Source organism: Schistocerca cancellata, chromosome 8, assembly GCF_023864275.1.
Source record: "Schistocerca cancellata isolate TAMUIC-IGC-003103 chromosome 8, iqSchCanc2.1, whole genome shotgun sequence".
Lineage (NCBI taxonomy): Eukaryota > Metazoa > Arthropoda > Insecta > Orthoptera > Acrididae > Schistocerca > Schistocerca cancellata.
The window spans coordinates 42,589,453-42,607,784 of NC_064633.1; the positions used below are offsets into that span (position 1 = coordinate 42,589,453).

General features: G+C 44.8%; 1 protein-coding gene across 2 annotated transcripts in view; it reads left to right on the top strand.

Moving 5' to 3' along the window:
* LOC126094604 (protein white-like) overlaps nucleotides 1–18,332 on the top strand; it is a 316,644-nt gene that overhangs the window by 264,192 nt on the left and 34,120 nt on the right. Inside the window, exons 11-12 of one of the 2 annotated variants that reach the window (XM_049909079.1) lie at nucleotides 586–691; nucleotides 7,475–7,643. In XM_049909079.1, the coding sequence (XP_049765036.1) occupies nucleotides 586–691; nucleotides 7,475–7,643 (275 nt within the window). The remainder of the gene's footprint in view (nucleotides 1–585; nucleotides 692–7,474; nucleotides 7,644–18,332) is intronic. The other variant, XM_049909080.1, reaches the window with a different exon arrangement.

The following is an 18,332-nucleotide window of genomic DNA, read 5'->3' on the forward strand; positions in this document are numbered from 1 at the left end:
CGCATACGACAATGAACTGACGTTTCAGTTTTGCAGAAATCTGCAATGATCTGAAGCGCTTTTTTACGTCGCCTGCAGCACCTCTCAGTACGAAACGTCTAGCTAGCCCAAATGCAGACCCTCGCCGAAATTTGAACCACTTCCCATAAATGTTTGTGGCTATTTATAACAATGGTTAAGACGTAGTAATCAACATACCCTCAATGTTTTAGCTCTACGCACAACGGCATCTAGTAATCAGTCATTGTCGCTCCAACGGCTGTGGCATGGCTGAAGAAATTGTGGATTCTCTTCCTCGCCGGATCGAGAACTTTATCAATACTAGATACAGCGTTTCACGGTTTCATTGTGATGCCTGGGAAGGGGGGGGGGGGGAGGGGGACTAAATGGATGTCCGAGGTGCCTGTTAACTATTCTAAGATGAATTGAAATGGGAAGAGAGGAGAAACACTTCGGTAACAACCGCTCAGAGTGAAAAGGGCAACCGAGACTCCTCTGGTTTTACGGTCTGCTCATGTCGACCGCTCCTGGACGGGTTGGTTCGCTGCTGGCGGTGTAACGGGTCGCACTTTGCGCTGTTGGCAGGTTACTTCGTGTCGTGCGTCAGCTCCAGCATCTCGGTGGCAATGTCGATGGCGCAGCCGCTCATCTTCCCGTTCCTGCTCTTCGGCGGTTTCTTCTTAAACGTCAGGTGAGTCCACGCTTAGCTCAACGACAAGAACTTAGTTACAGTGCATAATATAAAGCTTCTAGTCGAAAGCGCAGACGCAGATATAGTTTTAACCAGACTGCTATGCAACGATAATTCGTTGTTTAATTTGTTGCAAAAAGTCTCGAAAAGTATTTAAACGATTCACTTCAGATTTTTGGAGTACACTATAATTAGAACGTAAGGTTTTTTTAAATTACCGCTATCACTCACAAACTTTGTCAGCTATTATATTACGTATTTATTTAGCGACATGTTTCGAGGGATGTGACCAAGGGAGCCACGGAAATGGAAACACATCAGCGCGTCACAACGAGACTGCCACGCCACAACAACAAAGTGAGTGGCCGTTACAGAACATCTTCGTGCAAACATCAGTCCAGCTTCCAAAGTGACATCGCCTCTTACTTTCTCTTCTTCCCCAGGATGACCACAGCATTTACGAAAAGGCTATGTAACATTGGTATGACCTTATTGTAAAGTTGTTTTTGTAATGCCATTTAGCCTGAAGATGAGGTATTCCCTCGAAACATGTCGCTAAATAAATAAATAATGCAATAGTTAAAGTTTGTGACTGGTAGCGGTAATTTAAAAAAACCTTTACGTATTTCTCGAGACAGTCACGGGCGAAAAATAGTCAAAATCGCTTCACTACAATTAACGTTCGGAATACTGATCAGTTTAATTCAGACTTTTACACTATACACTAATGAACTCATATATATATATATATATATATATATATATATATGAGTTCATTACTACACTAATTCATACACTAATGAACTCATATATATATATGAGTTCATTAGTGTGTAGTGTAAAAGTCTGAATTAAACTGATCAGTATTCCGAACGTTAATTATAATGAAGCGATTTTGACTATTTTTCGCCCGTGACATATATATATATATATATATACATATATATATATATATGGTGTCCGAAAAGTCTTTCCATGATTACATAAATTGATAACTCAGGCTAGAAGTAAGATAGAAATATGAAACTAGTGTCTACAAAACTTCGATAGTGTTTACAAACTATCAAAGTTTTTTCACACATCAGTAAACTTCCACATGAGCACCCTTGGTAGCACGTAGCACATCTAGGCGATATTCAATTTCCGTCCACACATTAGCCAACATCACTGGAGGGATCGATTCAACGACTGTGGTTATCCGTTGCCGCAGGGTTTCAACATCTGGTACACGTGTTCGGTAGACCTCGTCCTTGACATAACCCCATAAAAAGAAATCTAATGTGGTTATGTCAGGAGAGCGTGGACCGTTGGCCCATCACGACCAATCCATCGCCCAGGAAAGGTCGTATCGAGATAGGCACGGACGTCCAAACCCCAATGAGGCGGTGCACCGTCTTGCTGAAACAAGACATCGAGGTGATACAGAAGCAGCTGAGGAACAGCATACAGTTGCAACATATCCAGATACAATGCAGATGTGATGGTAGCCTCAGCGAGGAAGAATGGCCCGATAATTCGATCGTGCAATAGCGCGCACCAGACATTCACCTTTGGACTGCCTCTGGTGCACTCCTTGACCTCGTCAGGGGGTTGTGAACCCCAAATGCGCACATTATGGCTATTATGGCGATTCACTACTCCACCGACAAAAAAGGTCCCTTCGTCGGAAAAGGCAGTTCGTCTGAGATAAGCATCATCGTCCTCAATACGTGATAACATTTCGACCGCAAAGTCATATCGACGTGTACTATCATTGAGCAACAAGGCCGGAACGATTTGCACTTTGTATGCACGAAACAATAAACGTTTGTGTAAAATGTCATGGAGAGAGCTTTTTGGCATCTGTAATTCACGTGAGGCCCTGCGCACCGATTTCTTCGGACTTCGCAGAAAAGACTGCCTTACAGCTTCCATCCTGTCTGCTGAGGTTCTTGGTCGACCAGACCTCGGAAGGTCAGCAACCGATCCTGTGTTCTTGATCTTCTCATACCAGGCTTTAATGCTCTTGACATCAGGTGGGTTCCTTCCAAATGTTATTTGGAAGTGTGTCTGCACTGTGGTTGGTGATCGTGTCTCATGGTACCACAGGACACACTGTGCCTTCTCCTGATTGGTTAACATGGCTTCTTGGGCGCTGCACCTGATCCACTACTTACGTACTGCGAACCTAAAACAGAAAAAAAAACTTCGATAGTTGCAAACAATGCGACACAAGTTTCATATTTGTATTTTACTTGTAGCCTGAGTTATCAATTTATGTAATCAGGGAAAGTCTTTTCGGACACTATATATATATATATATATATATATATATATATATATATATATATATATATATATATACATATAGAGGGTGTTACAAAAAGGTACTGCCAAACTTTCAGGAAACATTCCTCACACACAAATAAAGAAAAGATGTTATGTGGACATGTGTCCGGAAACGCTTAATTTCCATGTTAGAGCTCATTTTAGTTTCGTTGGTATGCACTGTACTTCCTCGATTCACCGCCAGTTGGCCCAATTGAAGGAAGGTAATGTTGACTTCGGTGCTTGTGTTTACATGCGACTCATTGCTCTACAGTACTAGGATCAAGCACATCAGTACGTAGCATCAACAGGTTAGTGTTCATCACGAACGTGGTTTTGCAGTCAGTGCAATGTTTACAAATGCGGAGTTGGCAGATGCCCAATCGATGTATGGATTAGCACGGGGCAATAGCCGTGGCGCGGTACGTTTGTATCGAGACAGATTTCCAGTACGAAGGCGTCCCGACAGGAAGACGTCCGAAGCAATTGATCGGCGTCTTAGGGAGCACGGAACATTCCACCCTATGACTCGCGACTGGGGAAGACGTAGAACGAGGAGGACACCTGCAATGGACGAGGCAATTCTTCGTGCAGTTGACGATAACCCTAATGTCAGCGTCAGAGAAGTTGCTGCTGTACAAGGTAACGTTGACCACGTCACTGTACGGAGAGTGCTACGGGAGAACCAGTTGATTCTGTACCATGTGCAGCGTGTGCAGGCACTATCAGCAGCTGATTGGCCTCCACGGGTACACTTCTGCGAATGGTTCATCCAACAATGTGCGAATCCTCATTTCAGTGCAAATGTTCACGTCATCAACACGGAGTTTCTGTGAACGTTTGGGCAGGCATTGTTGGTGATGTCTCGATTGGGCCCCATGTTCTTCCACCTACGCTCAATGGAGCACGTTATCACGATTTCATACGGGATTCTCTACCTGTACTACTAGAACATGTGCCTTTACAAGTACGACACTACATGTGGTTCATGCACGATGGAGCTCCTGCACATTTCAGTCGAAGTGTTCGTACGCTTCTCAACAACAGATTCGGTGACCGATTGATTGGTAGAGGCGGACCAATTCCATGGCCTCCACGCTCTCCTGACCTCAACCCTCTTGACTTTCATTTATGGGGGCATTTGAAAGCTCTTGTCTAAGCATACCCGGTACCAAATGTAGAGACTCTTCGTGCTCGTATTGTGGACGGCTGTGATACAATACGCTATTCTCCAGGGCAGCATCAGCACATCAGGGATTCCATGCGACGGAGGGTGGATGCATGTATCCTCGCTAACGGAGGACATTTTGAACATTTCCTGTAACAAAGTGTTTGAAGTCACGCTGGTACGTTCTATTGCTGTGTGTTTCCATTCCATGATTAATGTGATTTGAAGAGAAGTAATAAAATGGGCTCTAACATGGAAAGTAAGCGTTTCCGGACACATGTCCACATAACATATTTTCTTTCTTTGTGTGTGAGGAATGTTACCTGAACGTTTGGCCGTACCTTTTTGTAACAGCCTCTATATATACAGGGTGAGTCACCTAACGTTACCGCTGGATATATTTCGTAAACCACATCAAATACTGACGAACCGATTCCACAGAGCGAACGTGAGGAGAGGGGCTAGTGTAATTGTTTAATACAAACCATACAAAAATGCACGGAAGTATGTTTTTTAACACAAACCTACTTTTTTAAAAATGGAACAACGTTAGTTTTGTTAGCACATCTGAAAATATAAACAAATACGTAATCAGTGCCGTTTGTTGCATTGTAAAATGTTAATTACATCCGGAAATATTGTAACCTAAAGTTGACGCTTGAAACCTCCGACGTTCAGTTGCGTGTTGTAACAAACACGGACCACGGTCGGAGAGCAGCATCTGCAGGGACATGTTTACGATGACGACCGTGTTTACGAGTGTGGCTGTAGTGCACTGTTGTGGTTTGGTCTAGCTGTCGCAGTGTCCGCATGTAGCTCTTGCTGCTATTGTTATTCTGCAGACCAACTGAAGTACATCCTGTTACCAGACGTCTGTGATAGTGTAGTGTTGTAGGAACTGTGACCATGGTGTATTCGAACTCTGAAAAGGCGGAGATGATACTCATCTATGGCGAGTGTCGACGAAATGCAGCTGAAGCCTGCAGGGTGTATGCAGAACGGTACCCGGACAGAGAGCATCCAACGTGCCGCACATTGCAAGACATCTACCGCCAACTGTATGCAACAGGTATGGTCGTAGCACGCAAACGGGTCCGTAACAGGCCCGTCACAGGAGAAGCGGGTGCAGTTGGTGTGTTAGCTGCTGTTGCCATAAACCCACACACGAGTACACGGGACATTGCGAAAGCCGGTGGACTGAGTCAAAGTAGTGTCATGCGCATACTGCATCGTCACCGCTTTCACCCGTTTCATGTGTCGATACATCAGAAATTACATGGTGATGACTTTAATCAACGAGTGCAATTCTGTCAATGGGCAGTAACAGAGAATGAGTTGCAGTTATACCTGTTTACCGATGAAGCGGGTTTCACAAACCACGGGGCAGTGAATCTACGGACCATGCTTTACTGGTCCGTGGACAATCCTCGCTGGCTCAGACAGGTAGAGCGACAGCGACCGTGGACTGTAAATGTATGGTGCGGAATCATTGGCGAACACCTCATTGGTCCTCACTTCATTGCAGGGGCCCAAACAGCTGCAACATACATCGCGTTTCTACAGAATGATCTGCCAACGTTGCTCCAAAATGTCCCACTGGAAACGCGTCGACGTGTGTGGTATCAGCATGATGGTGCACCTGCACATTCCGCAATTAACACTAGGTTGACCCTTGACAGGATGTTCGACGGGCGTTTCATAGGACGTGGAGGACGCATAAATTGGCCAGCCCGTTCTCCTGATCTTACACCTCTGGACTTCTTTCTGTGGGGTACGTTAAAGGGGAATGTGTACCGTGATGTGCCTACAACCCCAGAAGATATGAAACAACGTATTGTGGCAGCCTGCGGCGACATTACACCAGATGTACTGCGGCGTGTACGATATTCATTACGCCAGAGATTGCAGTTGTGTGCAGCAAATGATGGCCACCACATTGAACATCTATTGGTCTGACATGTCGGGACACACTCTATTCCACTCCGTAAATGAAAACGGAAATCACGTGTGTACGTGTACCTCGCCCCTCATGGTAATGTACATATGTGTCAGTGAAAAAGACCAATAAAAAGGTGTTAGCATGTGTACGTAATGTACCGTTCCAGTCTCTTCTGTACCTAAGGTCCATCACCGTTCCCTTTGGATCGCTACGTAATTCGGTGCTCTCCGATACACACGATCGAACAGCGGAGGAGTGGTGCTCAAGTGTCAACTTTAGGTTACAATATCTCCTGTGCGGCCCTCTTGCCCGCGGCGATGGACATCAGACGACTGAGCGCACCGCGGCACGACACCAAAATGGCGGGAACCACGGAAGCAGACCGTAGAGGAAAACAAGTTCACACCAGCACCATAGATATATAAATCGCCCTATGCTTTTAGATCGTATAAAAATGATAATTTTACTGTTTTTTAATCCTGACAAGTACAGATTTTAACTCTGACATCTACATATTTTAAACAAATATTTTTAATATAAAAAAGATCTACTGAATACAGTATGTACAAATGAATGTAACAAATGTACTAGACGCCACCAACCAATTTTATGTGACGTAGCATGTGAAAGTTGCTGGATTTGGACGGGTTACTCCTGTAACAGAAATATCAGGTACGTTCTGGTACATTTGATGCTGATTAGATAGGATGAAAAACATTTGCTTCCGTGAAATAGTAAATTAGTATAATTATTTTTACAGATCTGAAGATGGTTCTGAATGAACCGAAACCGGTCATATGAATAATAAAAACTTTTGCAATCAAGACGGATTTTAAGTAACATTTTACAATGCAACAAACGGCACTGATTACGTATTTGTTTATATGTTCAGATGTGGTAACAAAACTAACGTGGTTCCATTTAAAAAAACGTAGGTTTGTGTTGAAAAACATACTTCCGTGCATTTTTGTATGGTTTTAATTAAACAATTACACTAGCCCCTCTCCTCACGTTCGGTCTGTGGACTCGATTCGTCAGCATTTGATGTGGTTTACGAAATATATCCAGCGGTAATGTTAGCTGACTCACCCTATATATATATATATATATATATATATATATATATATATATATCTATATATATATATATATATATATATATATATATATCCAAAAGTTCTTGAGTTATCTACATTCAAATATTTATACGATACTCTAATGAACATTCGGATGAACGGAGGAGGCTACATATTCTTTTCGACAACTATGTAATGCAGCAATGAGCCGCAGAGAGCCAAAGTGGTATAACTCAACTTTTCCCAGCATCGAGTGGTCTGGTGAGACGAGAGTGGGACTGTTGTTTGGGCAGGTCGGTGCCGGCGTCCCTGGAGTGGCTGGCGCGGCTGTCGTGGTTCCGCTACGGCAACGAGGCCATGTTCGTCAACCAGTGGGCCGGCGTGCAGCACATCGAGTGCTCGAGCAACGCCACCTGCCCGGCCAGCGGCCACGTCGTCCTGCAGACGGTCGACTTCGACGAGGTGCGTGCCGCGGCCGCGCTCAGCGCCACTGTAGTCTGGCGCTGCCCCCCACCTGTATTACCAAACAACTAGGAACGGTAATCCCGACCAACCGATCCCAATTGAAGGTTGCCTATCTAACGACTTCCAAGAGAAACGAGCACTTTGATTTTTAGTGTTTCATATAAATATTCATCTAATTTAATAGTTGCCCGCCCGGTTAGCTGATCGGTCTAACGCACGGCTTTCCGGAGCGGGAAGGAGCGCCCGCTCCACGTAACGAATCCGCCCGGCGGACTCGGGTCGAGATCCGGTGAGCCGGCCAGTTTTTGGATGGTTTTTAGGCGGTTTTCCATCTGCCACGGCGAATGCGGGCTGCTTCCCCTTATTCCTCCTCTGCTACACTATGTCGGCGATTGCTGCACAAACAAGTTCTCGACGTACGCGTACACTACCTGAGATGTCAGGTCAGAGGGGTGTTCCGAACACAATTTCGACACAAAGCAGCTCAATAGGCTGTGGAGTGGAAGGGGTAGCCTAGCGATTAAGTCACTCAAACATTTAAACAGGCAAATAGCAATCATTTAACAGAAAGCCTTTTAAGAAAGCAAGACTAGAAAATTTGAATTATGAGTTAAAATCATATTTAAATAGGCTCTGACCGAGCACCTATTGGAAAACGTAACACTTCCTTTATGGAACCAGCGATCAAAATTACATAATCATCAACAACCATATTACATCCAAGACATTTTTAACATTGAACAGTAATATATAACATCTGAGAGCTGCACTCCCAAGTTTTAAGCAGCACGTTTCAGATGGACTGCACTAAAACAGTACAATTCAAGTCCCTCAGAGGATCTCCCCACACAGGAAGTTATTGCCGCAATCGACAAAATATCAACATCATTCCATGTACAGACTTAAAACAAACTAAAAGCTCTCTTAAGTTTGGTACAGTTAATTCCCTTTCAACATAACACACATCAGAAGTCTAGCCCTAGGACGGCACCGACATCCCGCAATTTAGCACGCGAAAAACTACAGCGATGCACTCATCACGTATCCTTACAAAATCCAAGAACAGAGAGCCGGCTCCCCAATAGCGGAACATTTACCCACGCGCAGCTGCGGGTTTGCGGGATGCTGATCTCGCCCTTAAGCTCAACACCAGTTCAAACACTAGTCAGCCTGCAATCTTGAACCACCATACACATTCCTTCAGTTACTGCATAGAAAGCCAATATGATAGGCAAACAGACCAGCATATGATAAAAGCTTAAGCAATTTCCTTAGTAGACAACCCTTATGAATAGTAGCCGTAATTTTTGTTTAAACGTGAGCACACCCAGAATCAAAAGACAAACAACGCCAATAATAAGGACAGTAGCACATAAGCAAGCGGCAATGGTAACTTCTGCTTGGATTGGCTACAAATCAGCGCGTGATTTAACACACCAGAGAACAGTCTTTACAACATAACCATCAATACAATAGCAAATTACTCACACGTACTCCCCCACGATTTCGATTCGCAAAGCCACAGACAAAACGTGGAGAACATATCACTTAGACCAACATAATGGTGCTAATGAAACCACCTCAGTTTCCGCCTCTAAATTGTCACAGTACAAGTGAGACTCAATCACAACTGTAATTTTACATCACCAGTTCCCGTATAGTCAATACAAGCGCCTGATTTCCACCCGTTTATAACGGCAGGCAGCAACGTCGTACGGAAAAGAGCGTAGACACAAGCTCTTACCAATTCTCTTCTCCGAAAGCAGCCACCCAAACTCTCGGGAACCACTGGGACATCCAATGCAAAAATCGTTACTCCTTCACACAAATTACAGGACGCCCGCTTCCCGCTGCTTGCTACGGCGCCTTCAGAGCCAAGTTGTATATCTCCATGCGATAGCTCCGGTCCCACACTCGCTGCGTCAACCCGACAACCGTCTTCCCCCACGTCCCGGAGCAGACCCCCCACAGGACCTCGCCTCGTTACTCCTCGCGTAGGCCCCAGAGGGCGCTGCTTACCGCCCTGACCGTGGCAGGAAAGATAAACCACCAGAGTGGCACTATCGATATGAGCCGCCACGGCTCACCACCATTACTGTACCACGCAAACATAGGGGTGTTACACTCGTCTGGAGTGAGACGTTCCCTGGGGGTGTCCACCGGGGGCCGAACCTCACAATAACCCTGGGTTCGGTGTGGGGCGGCATAGGGGTGAAGTGGACTGAGGTAGCCGTCGTGGGGTTGTGGACCACTGCGGCTGCGGCGAGGCGGAGCCTCTCCGTCGTTTCTAGGTCCCCTGTTAACATACAACATACAATTTAATAATTTAAAACACTGTCATAATCTACTCCTTGGGAGATACAGTTTCAAGTTCAAGGTTTCACAAAATAAGTACTGGATGGTTATAATTAAAGTGCATCTACTCAAGGAGCTCCAGCGTGGGCTGTAATTATCGTATGGCAGGGAGACTTGGTAGATATGCTAATGTGTTAACGCGGAACCAATTCAAGCTGCAAAACAATTAGTTCCTGTTTTGGCCACCAGGTAGAAATCTTGAACTGTACGCAGATTGTATGACGGTATAACACCCAGGCTCTCATTTCACAAACCATAACGTGTGGCTATTGTGAAGAGAGACCTGGCCTAATGAAACTACGAGGGCAGTTCAATAAGTAATGCAACACATTTTTTTTCTGAAACAGGGGTTGTTTTACTCAGCATTGAAATACACCAAGTTATTCCCCAATCATTTAGCTACACAACACTATTTTTCAACGTAATCTCCATTCAATGCTACGGCCTTACGCCACCTTGAAATGAGGGCCCGTATGCCTGCACGGTACCATTCCACCGGTCGATGTCGGAGCCAACGTCGTACTGCATCAATAACTTCTTCATCATCCGCGTAGTGCCTCCCACGGATTGCGTCCTTCATTGGGCCAAACATATGGAAATCCGACGGTGCGAGATCGGGGCTGTAGGGTGCATGAGGAAGAACAGTCCACTGAAGTTTTGTGAGCTCCTCTCGGGTGCGAAGACTTGTGTGAGGTCTTGCGTTGTCATGAAGAAGGAGAAGTTCGGGAACAAACCTTTGAATATCCCAACTGGTGAACAATTGTGACAGCACTACCAACAGAGATGTCAAGTTGAGCACTGAGTTGTTTGATGGTGATCCGTCGATCATCTCGAACGAGTGTGTTTCCATGCTCCGCCATTGCAGGAGTCACAGCTGTGCACGGCCGCCCCGCACGCTGGAGATCAGACAGTCTTGCTTGACCTTGCGGCGATGATGACACATGCTTTGCCCAACGACTCACCGTGCTTTTGTCCACTCCCAGATCACCGTAGACATTCTGCAAGCGCCTATGAATATCTGAGATGCCCTGGTTTTCCGCCAAAAGAAACTCGATCACTGCCCGTTGTTTGCAACGCACATCCGTTACAGACGCCATTTTAACAGCTCCGTACAGCGCTGCCACCTGTCAGAAGTCAATGAAACTATACGAGACGAAGCGGGAATATTTGAAAATATTCCACAAGAAATTTCCGGTGTTTTCAACCAAAATTGGCCGAGAAAAAAATGTGTGGCATTACTTATTGAACTGCCCTCGTATTTTATGTGAACGGTAGCAATCAATTTAATCGTATGGCTAGGGCCCCCGTCGGGCAGGCTGTTCGCCGGGTGCCGGTCTTTCAATTTGACGCCACTTCGGCAACCTGCAGTCGATGAGGATGAGAAGATGATGATGAGGACAGCACAACGCCCAGTCCCTGGACGGAGAGAATTGCCCGACGCAGCCGGGAATCGAAGGCGGGCGCAGACGATTGAGAATCCACCACGCTGACCATTCAGCTGCCGGGCGAGGACAACGACAGCAATTACAGTTCTGCACTGAGAGAGTATCGCCGACTGAAAGGTCTGTGGAGAAATGCAGTGTCATTGAAGGGTTTAAAGAAGATGGCAACGAAATACGAAAATCTACATCTACATCCATATTCCGCAAGCCACCTGACGGTGTGTGGCGGAGGGTATTTTGAGTACCTCTATCAGTTCTCCCTTGTATTCCAGTCTCGTATTGTTCGTGGAAAGAAAGATTGTCGGTATGTCTCTGTGTGGACTCTGATCTCTCTGATTTTATGCTCATGGTCTCTTCGCGAGATATACGTAGGAGGGAGCAATATACTGCTTGACTCCTCGGTGAAGGTATGTTCTCGAAACTTCAACAAAAGCCCGTACCGAGCTACAGAGCGTCTCTCCTGCAGAATCTTCTACTGGAGTTTATCTGTCATCTCCGTAACGCTTTCGCGATTACTAAATGATCCTGTAACGAAGCGCGCTGCTCTCTGTTGGATTTTCTCTCTCTCTTCTATCAACCCTTTCTGGTACGGATCCCACACTGGTGAGCAGTATTCAAGCAGTGGGCGAACAAGTGTACTGTAACCTACTTCCTTTGTTTTCGGACTGCATTTCCTTAGGATTCTTCCAATGAATCTCAGGCTGGCATCTGTTTTACCGACGATCAACTTTATACGATCATTCCATTTTGAATCACTCCTAATGCCTACTCCCAGATAATTTATGAAATTAACTGCATCCAGCTGCTGATCTGCTATATTGTAGCTAAATGATAAAGAATCTTTCTTTCTATGTATTCGCAGCACATTTCAATTTTCTACATAGAGATTCAATTGCCATTCCCTGCACCATGCGTCAATTCGTTGCAGATCCTCCTGCATTTCAGTACAATTTTCCATTGTTACAACCTCTCGATGTACCACAGCATCATCCGCAAAAAAGGCTCAGTGAACTTCCAATGTTATCCACAAAGTCATAGATGTATATTGTGAATAGTAACGGTCCTACGACACTCCCCTGCGGCACGCCTGAAATCACTCTTACTTCGGAAGGCTTCTCTCCATTGAGAATGACATGCTGCGCTCTGTTATGTAGGAACTCTTCAATCCAATCGCACAATTGGCCTGATAGTCCATATGCTCTTACTTTGTTCATTAAACGACTGTAGGGAACTGTATAGAACGCCTCGCGGAAGTCAAGAAACACGGCATCTACCTGGCCCTCTGAGTCTCGCCGACGAATAGTGCGAGCTGGGTTTCACACGATCGTCTTTTTCGAAACCCATGCTGATTCCTACAGAGTATATTTCTAGTCTCCGGAAAAGTCATTATACTTGAACATAATACGCGTTCCAAAATTCTACAACTGATCGACTTTAGAGACATAGGTCTATAGTTCTACACATCAATACGGGTGAGTTCGGTGTAGCACCCGGAAGACGAAGGCGTCCCGTCACGATGGAAGTTACAGACAAGGTTGCTGTTGCTGTTAACGACGACGCAGCTCGTGGCCCGAACAGTGCTACTATTACTGCAGCGTCACGAGAATTGTCTATTCCACGGTCAACAGTACGGGAAGTTCTGCCATCTATTTCACACGGGTACCCGTACAAGATGCAGACGGAGCAGCAGCTGAAACCTCATCCTCCGCAGCAATGTTCTCAATTTGCTCTTCGGTTTCTGTCGCGAATCGAGGTTGATGACACCTGGCCGGGCAGCATTGTATCCAGTGACAAACCACATCCAACACTATAGGGCGCAGTGAACAAACAGAACTGCCGAATTTGCGTTCTGTTAAACCGCGTGTAGCATACGAAGAGCCATTGCATGCGCCCTATGTGATTGTGTTGTGTGGATTCACAACCACCTTTATTCTCGGTCCGTTCTTCTTTGAACAGATTACACCAAGAGGGCCTGTCAGGTCTACCGTGACGTCTGCACGTTATCGAGACCTCCTTGTACAACATGTGATTCATGATTTGGAAGAGCGCAACCGTGTGCAAACCACAGTTTCCATGCGAGATGGGGCAACACCTCATGTCGCTCGCTCAGTGAGAGATCTGCTTAATGCTACCTTCCACGAACGTGTTATCTCCAAAGGTTTTCCAGATGCATAGTGTGCAATACCACACGATCTGAGTCCGTGTGACGTTCGACACAGGGGATATCTAAAAGAACGTATTTTCCAATGACACTTTCGTTCTCCGCTTGATTGTAAGGCCAGTGTACAGCAACATGCTGCGCATATTCCATCAGAGCCGCTGCGAGCAACTGCTGATCACGTGTCTAATGCTCATACAGGGTGTTTCAAAAATGACCGGTATATTTGAAACGGCAATAAAAACTAAACGAGCAGCGATAGAAATACACCGTTTGTTGCAATATGCTTGGGACAACAGTACATTTTCAGGCGGACAAACTTTCGAAATTACAGTAGTTACAATTTTCAACAACAGATGGCGCTGCAAGTGATGTGAAAGATATAGAAGACAACGCAGTCTGTGGGTGCGCCATTCTGTACGTCGTCTTTCTGCTGTAAGCGTGTGCTGTTCACAACGTGTAAATGTGCTGTAGACAACATGGTTTATTCCTTAGAACAGAGGATTTTTCTGGTGTTGGAATTCCACCGCCTAGAACACAGTGTTGTTGCAACAAGACGAAATTTTCAACGGAGGTTCAATGTAACCAAAGGACCGAAAAGCGATACAATAAAGGATCTGTTTGAAAAATTTCAACGGACTGGGAACGTGACGGATGAACGTGCTGGAAAGGTAGGGCGACCGCGTACGGCAACCACAGAGGGCAACGTGCAGCTAGTGCAGCAGGTGATCCGACAGCGGCCTCGGGTTTCCGTTCGCCGTGTTGCAGCTGCGGTCCAAATGACGCCAACGTCCACATATCGTCTCATGCGCCAGAGTTTACACCTCTATCCATACAAAATTCAAACGCGGCAACCCCTCAGCGCCGCTACCATTGCTGCACGAGAGACATTCGCTAACGATATAGTGCACAGGATTGATGACGGCGATATGCATGTGGGCAGCATTTGGTTTACTGACGGAGCTTATTTTTACCTGGACGGCTTCGTCAATAAACAGAACTGGCACATATGGGGAACCGAAAAGCCCCATGTTGCAGTCCCATCGTCCCTGCATCCTCAAGAAGTACTGGTCTGGGCCGCCATTTCTTCCAAAGGAATCATTGGCCCATTTTTCTGATCCGAAACGATTACTGCATCACGCTATCTGGACATTCTTCGTGAATTTGTGGCGGTACAAACTGCCTTAGACGACACTGCGAACACCTCGTGGTTTATGCGAGATGGTGCCCGGCCACATCGCACGGCCGACGTCTTTAATTTCCTGAATGAATATTTCGATGATCGTGTGATTGCTTTGAGCTATCCGAAACATACAGGAGGCGACGTGGATTGGCCTCCCTATTCGGCAGACATGAACCCCTGTGACTTCTTTCTGTGGGGACACTTGAAAGACCAGGTGTACCGCCAGAATCCAGAAACAATTGAACAGCTGAAGCAGTACATCTCATCTGCATGTGAAGCCATTCCGCCAGACACGTTGTCAAAGGTTTCGGGTAATTTCATTCAGAGACTACGCCATATTATTGCTAGGCATGGTGGATATGTGGAAAATATCGTACTATAGAGTTTCCCCGACCGCAGCGCCATCTGTTGTTGAAAATTGTAACTACTGTAATTTCGAAAGTTTGTCTGCCTGAAAATGTACTGTTGTCCCAAGCATATTGCAACAAACGGTGTATTTCTATCGCTGCTCGTTTAGTTTTTATTGCCGTTTCAAATATACCGGTCATTTTTGAAACACCCTGTATTAAATAAATGGTGTATGTGGCGGTCTATAATAAAATCATCATTATGCCTTTCTCTCTTATTTGAGCTTTACTGTCCGCATGGTGTTCGTAATTCACTGCATAAGCAAACATTTCTGTAAGTTTTTCTTGCATTCACAGCGCCAGGTTTAAACCCGGTGGCGAAAATTGGAACTAATTTTTTTCCATCGTAAATCGGTTTCACATTGACGCGGTAGCATATCTTACCATGTTTTGGTGGCATACGATAATTACAGCCGACACTGGAGCTCTGTGTGTAGTTGTACTTTAATACTGAGTAGTTATAATTAAAGTTAGAAATTCTGTGTATGTCTTGAGACAAGGTAACTCAAAGCGCACAAATTGCCCAAACTACTCTTATATCCGGTCAGTATTTGAGAATGAGACCACTTAGTGACTTGTAACAAACTTGACAAATACTTTCGCACATTTTCCAAACATTTTTCTGGCTGACACGACCCATAAAACAATGAATAGAAAAATACTGGGTGACCAAAAAGTCAGTATAAATTTGAAAACTAAATAAAACACGGAATAAGGTAGATAGAGAGGTACAAAGTGACACACATGCTTGGAATGACATGGGGTTTTATTAGAACAAAAAAAAAATACAAACGTTCAAAAAATGTCCGACAGATGGCGCTTCATATGATCAGAATAGCAATAACTAGCATAACAAAGTAAGACAAAGCAGAGATGATGTTCTTTACAGGAAATGCTCAATATGTCCACCATCATTCCTCGACAATAGCTGTAGTCGAGGAATAATGTTGTGAACAGCACTGTGAATCATGTCCGGAGTTATGGTGAGGCATTGGCGTCGGATGTTGTCTTTCAGCATCCCTAGAGATATCGCTCGATCACTGTACACTTGCGACTTCAGGTAACCCCAAAGCCAATAAACGCACGGACTGAGGTCTGGGGACCTGGGATGCTAAGCATGACGAAAGTGGCGGCTGAGCGCACGATCATCACCAAACGACGTGCGCAAGAGATCTTTCACGCGTCTAGCAATACTTTGTTTTATTTTTGGTTCTAATAAAACCCCACGTCATTCCAAGCATGTGTGTCAATTTTTACCTCTCTATCTACATTATTCCGTGGTTTGTTAAGTTTTCAAATTTATACTGATTTTTTGATCACCCGGTATTTGTCCCTTACTATATTTTCAATGTTCATGCGGTAACTTCAGCAAGAGGCATCACGTTTTAAGTTGTTACCTTTTTACTACAAACTCTAATCGCAATACATTTTGCAGGCAGTATGTACATGTACCAATGCATGTATAAAATTATAACAATGCAAGACACATTGTTGAAGAGATATGCCGTAATAAACATTGAGAAGCGTGAAAGAGCAGCTTTTGTTAAAACGGAGAGCAATTTACGCGGAGTATACTCGTCCACTGTTTGACAGTAAGAGCACTTACCAACTCCTAACGATCTTTAACCACAATCTAAACCTTTTCCAAACTTTTTCTGACTTTCATCCCCAGTGTTGGTTTTTACTTTGGCAATATCTATGGGTGAATAATCAGAAACTAATAAAACCAACATAATTAGGTTTTTCGTCTTCACCCATAACGTCAAATATTTAACAAATTAACTCGTTTGTAAGGTAATCACACTTTTCAATCTCTTTCCTACAAATAAGTTCTATTCTTCAAATAGTCTTGTTTGGGACGGGGGGAATGGAGAGAGAGGTATTTCCCCATCTCGCGCTAACCACTTCATTCCTGCTACTCACAAAATCCTCTGCTGCTCGATCCAGTGTAAACTTATTTACTCCTAGACGTCATGGCAAAATGCTGCTAATCTCACTTCTTCTATTAAGGATCTTCCATACATGTCTTTCGTCATCAGTTCAGTTCGTGTTTTAGCATTCCACACATTTTCTAATACAATTCTATAAGGTGTTTGGCTTTACTACGTACCAACCAAAGGGCTAAATGAAACAAACAAATTATCCTGGTAAACACAGATCGGCAAACCAATGCTTCATCCGACACGACTAAGTCCATGAACACCTCGTAACAGACTCCCCTTAGGATGCATACTGCTGGAATTCACTTGAGGACAAACCTATTACAACGTGTGCTCACATTGGCACCGTGCGTAAGAAGGTAGACTTTAGCACGTCTTTTCATGATGTCTGTACACATTTCAAAGCCACATACGTGTTCCGAATGCATTGACAACCATCCACAATCCGTACCGAAGTTCATAGACACTGTTCAAATGGTTCAAATGGCTCTGAGCACTATGGGACTCAACATCTTAGGTCATAAGTCCCCTAGAACTTAGAACTACTTAAACCTACCTAACCTAAGGATATCACACACACCCATGCCCGAGGCAGGATTCGAACCTGCGACCGTAGCAGTCCCGCGGTTCCGGACTGCAGCGCCAGAACCGCTAGACCACCGCGGCCGGCAATAGACACTGTCAACAGAACTGAAACACACCAAACGCTTCATAAATATCTCCGCAGAAAAATTAAAATGAGAATCTGTACAGCCACGCTATCGGCGAACCACGATCGAGACATTCGGCCATTCGTTCTAAGTATTCCCGAAGGGCTACATGGAAATGTGCTGGTGCACAAGCATTCATATACCAGATAGCGATCCTTTCACTCCTCTCGTTTAAACCAGTGGCTTACAACCTTCCCTAGACCATTATCCCTGAGTGTAATTAGACATTAGCTAGGCTAGTGCATACCCCTCCCCCCACCGTCTGTTGACCTCTCCTCCACCACATCATCACCAAACTTAGCACCAAATTAAATTGTAGAGTGAAAGGCTTTTCTTGCAACACTTTTATTTTTTAAATTATGAAAGATGACTATGAATGATATTTAGTTTGTGCGTGTGTGTGTGTGTGTTTTAGAATGGATGACGAAGGAATTCGTGGTGCATTGCAAGTGCTACTCACAACTCCTTCTGTGACAAGAAAGCTAACTATC